This window comes from Jaculus jaculus, chromosome 18, assembly GCF_020740685.1.
Source record: "Jaculus jaculus isolate mJacJac1 chromosome 18, mJacJac1.mat.Y.cur, whole genome shotgun sequence".
Classification (NCBI taxonomy): domain Eukaryota; kingdom Metazoa; phylum Chordata; class Mammalia; order Rodentia; family Dipodidae; genus Jaculus; species Jaculus jaculus.
In genome coordinates this window covers 11,185,629-11,193,381 of record NC_059119.1, presented here as the reverse complement: position 1 = coordinate 11,193,381, position 7,753 = coordinate 11,185,629, and the positions used below count along the sequence as shown (strand labels likewise).

The window sequence follows — 7,753 nt, the reverse complement described above, 5'->3', positions numbered from 1 at the left end:
ATCTGGGGTTCGTTTGCAGTGACTGGAGGCCCTGGTGTGCCCATCCCCTCTCTCTCTCTCTCTCTCAAATAAATAAATGTATTTTGTTTAAAAAAAAAAAAAACTGGAGCCTGGGATCTCTGGGTGTCTCCCTTTAGAGAGACAAACACAGCCCTCACCTCCAGGGCCAGCTGGGGGGCTGAAGGATAGATCTTACAGAGCCATTGTTTGGAACTCATGCAGAAAACAACCCAGAAACTGAGTGGTCTCTCTGATTGAGGGGTGTGGGGAGATGTCAGGCCCCAGCATCTCCCCTTACTCGGAAGCCAAGCCAGGGACCACGGGTTCCCTTTCCAGACCCAGAAGACCAAGTCTGGGAGCTGGTGGACCACGTGTGTGGCTCAGAGGCCATCCGGTAAACAGGGCTTCCAGGGCCAGCCTCTGGAGGAGTCCGCCCCTCGCGGGGTTCATAACTTGCAGGGTGACCCAGTCTGCGGAGGTCCGGTCACACTGTGGGGGTAGAGGGAGGAGGAAGACGCCAGCCAGGCTACAGCTGTCCCTGGGGGGCATCTGCGCATGGCCGCTGCAGTGTCTCCAAACCCAACGCTGGTGGTTGTTTGACACAGGAGCTCACATAACCAAGGTGGGCCTCAAACGCCCTGTGGAAGCAAGGACGCCCTTGAACTTCTGATGCTCCTGCCTCCACCTCCCAAGCGCCAGGATTACATGCCTGGGTCGCTAGTTTGTGCGGTGCTGGAGAGGAACGCAAGCCTTTGTGCCGAGTACATAAGCCCCCTAGCCACTGAGCTGCATCCCCAGCCCAGCCATAGTCTCTGGTACCAGTAAAAGCCTCTCTGAGGCGGGCGGGGGGCGGGGACGTCTTCAGACACAGGTGGGGCCCACAGCAAACAACCCCAGGGGCAACCTCCGCTACCTGTGCCCAGGTCGAAGTCAGGGTCAGACGGCTCTAGCTCTTTGATTCTCCCTTCTGGGCTCAAGAAGTGAGTCAGAAACAGGGGTCAGGGGCCAGCGCCCAGGGGCACAGAGCCAAGATTCTATCTAGTTCCATCCCGCTCCCCACAGCCTTCTCAAGCCTGGATCAGCAGCCACAGTTTCCCCGCTCCTCCAGCCTCCAGTGTCCCATCTGGACTCGAGGGTAGCCTCCTGCCCCTCACGTCCTCATCCTCCCAAGTGAAGGGAAATCGCTCTGCATTCAACCCCCTCACCCGGTCCCTGCCTTTCTGAGGTGGCCAGACACTCCTCACAGGGCGTGGGCTCTGGGAAAGGGGACTGGATTCTGCAGTCAGTTCTGAGCTCCAACTCTAAGGCCTCTGATTCACCTCCAACCCTTTCCATACATTGAGTCCCACCGCTTTGAAGGAGAGGTGAAAGGGGACCCCAGCTAGAAAGAGACCCACGGGGGACCAGCGTTCTCAGGAAAGTAGAACACAGGGCAGGAAGCTTGCTGTGGCTGGGCGGGTGGATGGACAGACCTGCCAGGGCAGGAGATGCCACTGTGAACACATGGGGAGTACCAGCAAGGCTTGGTACCAGCCTCGCCTCGCCTGGATCCCAGAGCAGCTGACAGCGAGACTCTCCTAAATAAAATAAAAAGTGCAGTGTCCCGTACCCCCAAGCCCATCATACAGGGAAAATGTACCCCAATCACCAGCAAGAAACGAAGACACAGGAACCTTTGTGACAGGGGCCCTGTCCCAGCACATCGTTCCCCAGCAATGTCCCTGATAAAGGTCAGCAGTGGACACGGGCTGTGGGGAGGCAGGTCCAAGAGGAGGGGATGAGACCAGGTCCATCTCTGCTCCATCCTCCCCGTGGGTCACCCCAAGGGTGAGGGTAAGCTGCACAGTGCCAGTGCAGTCAAAGTCAACAGCTTCCAGCCTCTCAGAACCACGCTCGTTCCCCCAGACCAGCGCTGCAGCCACTGCTACCTCCTCCAGGGGCTGTCTGTGCAGAGAGCTCCAAAACCAAACTCGGGCTGGAGAGATGGCTTAGCGGTTAAGGCACTTGCCTGTGAAGCTTAAGGACCCAGGTTCGATTCCCCAGTCAGTACCCACGTAAGCCAGATGCACAAGGTGGTGATGCATCTGTCTGTAGCTCGTGTTGCAGTGGCTGAAGGCTCCCATAAGCCCATTTTCTCTGTCCCCCCGCCCTCTGCCCAAATAAATAAAATATTTTGAAACAACCCAAATTCAAGGCCTCCTCTCAGACAAAGCAGGCTCCCTTGTCCCCCAAGCAAGGGGGTTCCAGACCTGCACCCCTCTCTCCAACCCTGACAGCTCCCCCTCCCCAGCCAAAAGCTGACCTTCAAGTCCAACTGTATCAGTGAGCCCGCACCACTTCCGGGCATCAGGTGAAGTGTCCAGGCCGACGACTCCCCGCCCAGGCACCAACCCTATTGAGAAAAACCTCAGAACCAAACCACCAAGGTTCAGGGCCAGTCCCTCTCCCCACCACCTTCCCCTGGTCTTCCAGATATGTCTGCAGCTTTGGGTCCCTCACCAGCTTTAGAAATAAGATTTGTGGTCAGGTGTGGTGGCGCATGCCTTTAATCCCAGCACTTGGGAGGCACAGGCAGGAGGATATGGTGAGTTTGAGGCCATCCTGAAACTACATATTGAATTCCAAGTCAGCCTGGGCTAGAGTGAGACCCTACCTTGGGAGGATCGGGGGGGGGGGGGGGACAGGAAATAGACTTGTACCTACTTAAATCTATTTATTGAAAATCACAATAAATAGAACACCAATTCCCCTAGTCATAAATAAAAAGTAGACAATACAAAGACACAAGAAAAACAAAAGGGTTTAAGAAAGTCTGGACACTTCCCAGCTGTAATAAGCCCCACCCCACTCCTGGTACAGAGCAATCGGCTAAGGTTCTGGGGGTATTACAATACAATGGCACCTCAAAGAGCCTCTTACCCTGGTCTTGTGCCTCTTAATGAAGGCCCATATAGGGAAACAGGGCTACCCACCCTATACTTCAGGGTGCTGGTTTTTGTTTTTTTGTTTTTTAACTTTATTTATTTGCAAGAGAGAAAGAGGCAGAGAGAGAGAAAGAGAGAGCCAGGGCCTCCAACCACTGCAAATGAACTCCAGACGCATATGCCACCTTGTGCATCTGGCTTACGTGGGACCTGGGGAATCAAACCTGGGTCCTTAGGCTTCTCAGGCCAGCACCTGAACAGCTAAGCCATCTCTCCAGCCCTGGGGTGCTGGTTTTAAGATGCCCTCTTGCCTCAGGCTTAACCCAGCAGGGAGACCCACACCTACAGCTCCTTCTCTGATCACACCTTCGAGGACCCCAGCTCGCCGCCTCCGTGCTTTCTCTCATACCAAGTCCCCTCTCTGCAGGCCGGCCCCCCCACGCCCGCCCCCAGGTCACCGCTGGCCGAGGTGGGACACCAGGTACAACAGACCCACGAGCAGGAGGCCGCGAACCCCCAGCATGGCAAGCAGGAAGAGCAGCAGGATGGAGGTAACGGGCTCCACCGCGTGGTTGCCAACGTGCCACTGAGGAAAGCCAAGGTTCACCAGCTGCCGGTTGAGGTCACTGAACGGGGACTGAGCGGCACCCAGCCTGGCTCCCGCCTGCGGCTGACGGGGCCCAGGGCCCCTGTTGAGAAAGCCCTGGAAGAGAGAGACAGGTGAGACAAGTGAGGCGTCTTTGGGGTGACAGTGAATCTCAACCGTCAACACGACAGGATCTAGAATCACCCAGAAGCCACATTTCTGGACATTGTCTGTAGGAGTTTCTAAGAGTTGGTTGAGGGAAGACCCACCTGAACTGTGGGTAGCACTATGCCATGGGCCAGGGTCCTGGACTGAATGAAGAGAGGGCTGGAGAGACGGCTTAGCGGTTAAGGCGTTTGCCTGCAAAGCCTAAGGACCCAGGTTTGATTCCCCAGAACCCATGTTAAGCCAGATGCACAAGGGGCGCATGTATCTGGGGTGTCTGGGATTTGTTTTCAGTGGCTGGATGCCCTGGCATACCCATTCTCCCCTTCCCTTTCTCTCTCCCAAATAAATAAATAATTTTTTAATTTTTAAAATTTATTTATTAGAGACAGAGAGAAAGAGGCAGAGAGAGAGAAAGAATGGGTGCATCATGGTCTCCAGCCACTGCAAACAAACAGATGCAAATGCCACCTTGTGCATCTGGCTTACATGGGACCTGGAGAATCGATCCTGGGTCCTTAGGCTTTGCTGGCATGTGCCTTATCCACTAAGCCATCTCTCCAGCCCCCCAAAAAAATTTTAAAAAAAGGAGGGCTGGAGAAGTGGCTTAGCAGTTAAAGCACTTGCCTGCAAAGCCAAAGGACCCAGGTTCAATTCCCCAGGACCCACGTAAGCCAGATCCACAGGGTGGTGCATGTGTCTGGTGTTTGTTTTCAGTGGCTGGAGGCCATGGCATGCCCATTCTCTGCCTCTCTTTCTCTCTATTTGCTCCTCTCTCAAATATTTATTTATTTTTTTAAAGGAGAGAGAGCCAAACGCCAGCATCCATCTCTCTCTGACTGCAATCCCGGCACGTCCAGCCACCTCAAGCGCCTCCACCATGCTTCCCCATTGTGATGGACTCAAACAGTGAACCAACATAAACCCTTCCTTCATGTAAAAGAAAGTACTTATTTGAGAGAGAAAGGCAGAGAGACGGAGAGAGGAAAAAAAAAAAAAAATAGGCATACCAAGGCCTTCAGCTGCTGCAGACAAACTCCAGATGCATGCACCACCCTGTGCATCTGGCATACGTGGGTACTTGGGAATTGAGCCTGGGTCCTTGGGCTTTGCAGGCAAGCGCTTTAACGGCTAAACCATCTCTCCAACCTGATACTCCTTTCTTTACAGTCTCCTGGTCTCCAGCTCCTTTCCCTCTAGTGGTCTTGAGACAGAGTCTGGCTCCAGTGGAGCTGTCTAAATAGAGCAAGCCCTTGGGTCTGAAGTCCAAGCCCGTGTTCAGAGGAAGAGCCCCAGGGAGACAGGGGCCCGGCAGTAAGTCCACTGCTTCCTGCCCCCATGCCCGCCCTCTTCACCACGTAGTTCAGCTCCGCGCAGGGACAGCTTAGGGATAGTGGAAGGCCAGCGGGAGAGACATCCGGGACTTGAAGCTGGCTCCTCCTACTCCCCACACGATGGGCGCCTACCTGCCGAGGAGTGCCACCTCTCTGTGAGGTGGTGGTCCTCGCTCGGGGATCATCGTCCTGGACGATCTCTCCATTGGCCAGGATCCGCACCATCCTCCCAGGAGCTGCAGGTCCCTAAATGGGCTGTACCTGCAATGCACGGATAGGGAGGGGGCTGACGGAGAAGCCGGGTGACTCAGAGGTCCCCCTTCCGACAGCCTTTGACGGTCTCTGTCCATATCCTGAGGACTCAGAGTCAACCCTTCCCCAGACCTCAAAATGTCCACTGGAAGTAACTGCAAGGGGACAATGTTCAATGGTACTCAGTGACCTGCCCTGACCAGGTGCTTCATTAAGAAAAGGGGAGCAAACAAGCCGGGTGAGGTGGCGCACACCTTTAATCCCAGCACTCGGGAGGTAGAGGTAGGAGGATCACCATGAGTTCGAGACCACCCTGAGACTCCGTAGTGAATTCCAGGCCAGCGTGGGCTAGAGTGAGACCCTACCTTGAAAAAAAAAAGGGAGGGGCAAGAATGCATGTTGTGGGCTGGAGAGATGGCTTAGTGGTTAAGCGCTTGCCTATGAAGCCTAAGGACCCTTGTTCGAGGCTCGATTCTCCAGGGCCCACGTTAGCCAGATGGACAAGGGGCGCACGCATCTGGAGTTCGTTTGCAGAGGCTGGAAGCCCTGGAGCACCCATTCTCTCTCTCTCTCTCTCGCTCTCAAATAAATAAATAAATAAAAATAAACAAGAATGCATGTTGTTGGAGGGCAAGTCTTTCAGACACTGTGTCCATTAAGAAAGGACCCAAAGGAACCTGGTACAAGGAAGTCGCAGGCAAGCCTGAGGGTGACCTCTAGCATAGAGACACCCAGGCACGGTGGGCAGCCCACAGACAGGGGAGGCACCTACATCTCCCAGCAGCGCATGCTTTGCTCCAGGACCGGTCTAGGTGCTAGGCAGGAACCATGGCACCAATCTCCAAGCTTCCCCGTTCCCCTTCCATTAAAAAAAATTTTTTAAATGGGGGGAAGAGAGTCCCAGAGGCTTGGCCGGGCGGTGCACACTTGTAACCACAGCCCTCTGGAGGATTGAGGAAGGAGGATAAGGAGTTGTTCCGCAGGCCAGCCTGGGCTACATGACACCCTGTCTCAAACAAATGAACGAAACCAAAGGGGGGGGGGCGTTTCCAATGCATTGCATCCTAACTAAAAAATAATAATTTAAAAAGGAGGTGTGTGTTGGTTTGTGGGCTGCAGGGCTGGGGAATGGCGGCTCCCTGGAGGACCTGGGCTCTCTCTTCCCAAGGATCGCCCCTCCCCAGGGGATCAAGACACTTTGGCCACCGCAACGGCGCAGGGCGGGCTGAAGGCATCTGCTGCGGAGGGCACGCCCCCTCCCCACTGTCCCTCGCCCACAGGGAAGTCCAGTGTGTCCTTGGTGAAATAAAGGACAGGGTCGAGCCCCGTCAAAAATACGGGGTGCGGGGTGCTGCGGTGGCTCCGCGTCCCTAGGCCTTTCCCGGGGAGGAGCATCAGGGTCCCCGCGCCCGAGGGACCGGGCGGAGCCCCGCGGAGCCAGCCCGCGGGCCCCGGGGTGCAGCCTGCGGCCCCGGGCAGGCCCCGCGGGTCTCGGTGGTCCGTGCTCCCCCCGTCCCCAGCATGGCCTGCGTGGGCCGACAAGGACGCGCAGCTCGGGCCCGCCGCGCACGGAGGGACGCGGCCCCGACGCGGACACCCACCTGCCGGCGCGCTCCCCGGGCCGCGGCGTCCACGGGCTGCGGCTCCGCCCACCTGACCTCACAGGAAGCGCGCGCCGGGGTGCGGCCGGACAGCCGCGCGCCCTCTGCCGGCCGCCGCGGGAACTGCAGGCGCCCGCTGCAGGGGTGGGGCGGGGAGGATGAGGGAGGGGAAGAAAGGGAAGGGGAGGGCAAGGCTAGAGAAGGGAGGGCAGGGGAACGGTAGGGGAGAGAAGGAAAGGGAGGGGAGGGGAGGGAAAGAGAAGGAAGGGGAGACGAGGGAATGGGAGGGGAGGAGGAGAGGGGAGGGGAGGGGAGGGGAGGGGAGGGGGGGGAGGGGAGGGGAGGGGAGGGGAGGGGAGGGGAGGACTCTGGAAGACAGGGGTGGATAGGGTCAGAAGAGGAGAGGGGAGAGAAGGGAGGGAAAGGGAGGGGAAGGGAGAGAGGAGAAGAGAGAAGAGGGGAGGGTTAAAGAAGGGGAGAGGAGTGAGGAGGGGAGGGTTAGAGTCTGAGCAGGAAGCAAGGCCTCGCAGGGAGGCTCAGAGTGGCGTGGGGTGAGGGTGGGAGGGGTGTCTTTGACTGGATTGAGGAAGGCTGCAAAACAGCTGCCAGGGGCTGTGAATCCCTATGGCACCTTCTCCAGCTCCTTCAGGAACCCCCCCACCACCACCACCAATAGCAGTTACTTTCTCCTTGCTCATAGGACAAAATACCCTACCACATGTAGCTGGGGGAAGACTTACGGTGTCAGAAGACAGGGTCTCTCATGGCAGAGGACGCGTGGCACATCAGCAAGGAATACTGAATGCTCAGCTAGTCTCTCCCTCCCCTCCCCCCCTTTTTTTAGTGTTTTTGAAGCAGGGTCTCACTCTAGCCCAGGCTGACCTGGACTCA

General features: G+C 56.7%; 1 protein-coding gene across 1 annotated transcript; it reads right to left on the bottom strand.

Annotated features, from left to right (window-relative positions):
- Positions 1–2,698: 2,698 nt before the first annotated feature.
- Fam241b (family with sequence similarity 241 member B) lies at positions 2,699–6,944 on the bottom strand. The gene is made up of 3 exons (XM_045137647.1): positions 6,863–6,944; positions 5,142–5,270; positions 2,699–3,627 (listed from the first exon to the last, which is right to left on the bottom strand). Exons 2-3 carry the CDS (start codon positions 5,232–5,234, stop codon positions 3,379–3,381), a joined length of 342 nt encoding a protein of 113 aa, XP_044993582.1. The 5' UTR covers positions 5,235–5,270; positions 6,863–6,944; the 3' UTR covers positions 2,699–3,378.
- Between the last annotated feature and the right edge of the window lie 809 nt (positions 6,945–7,753).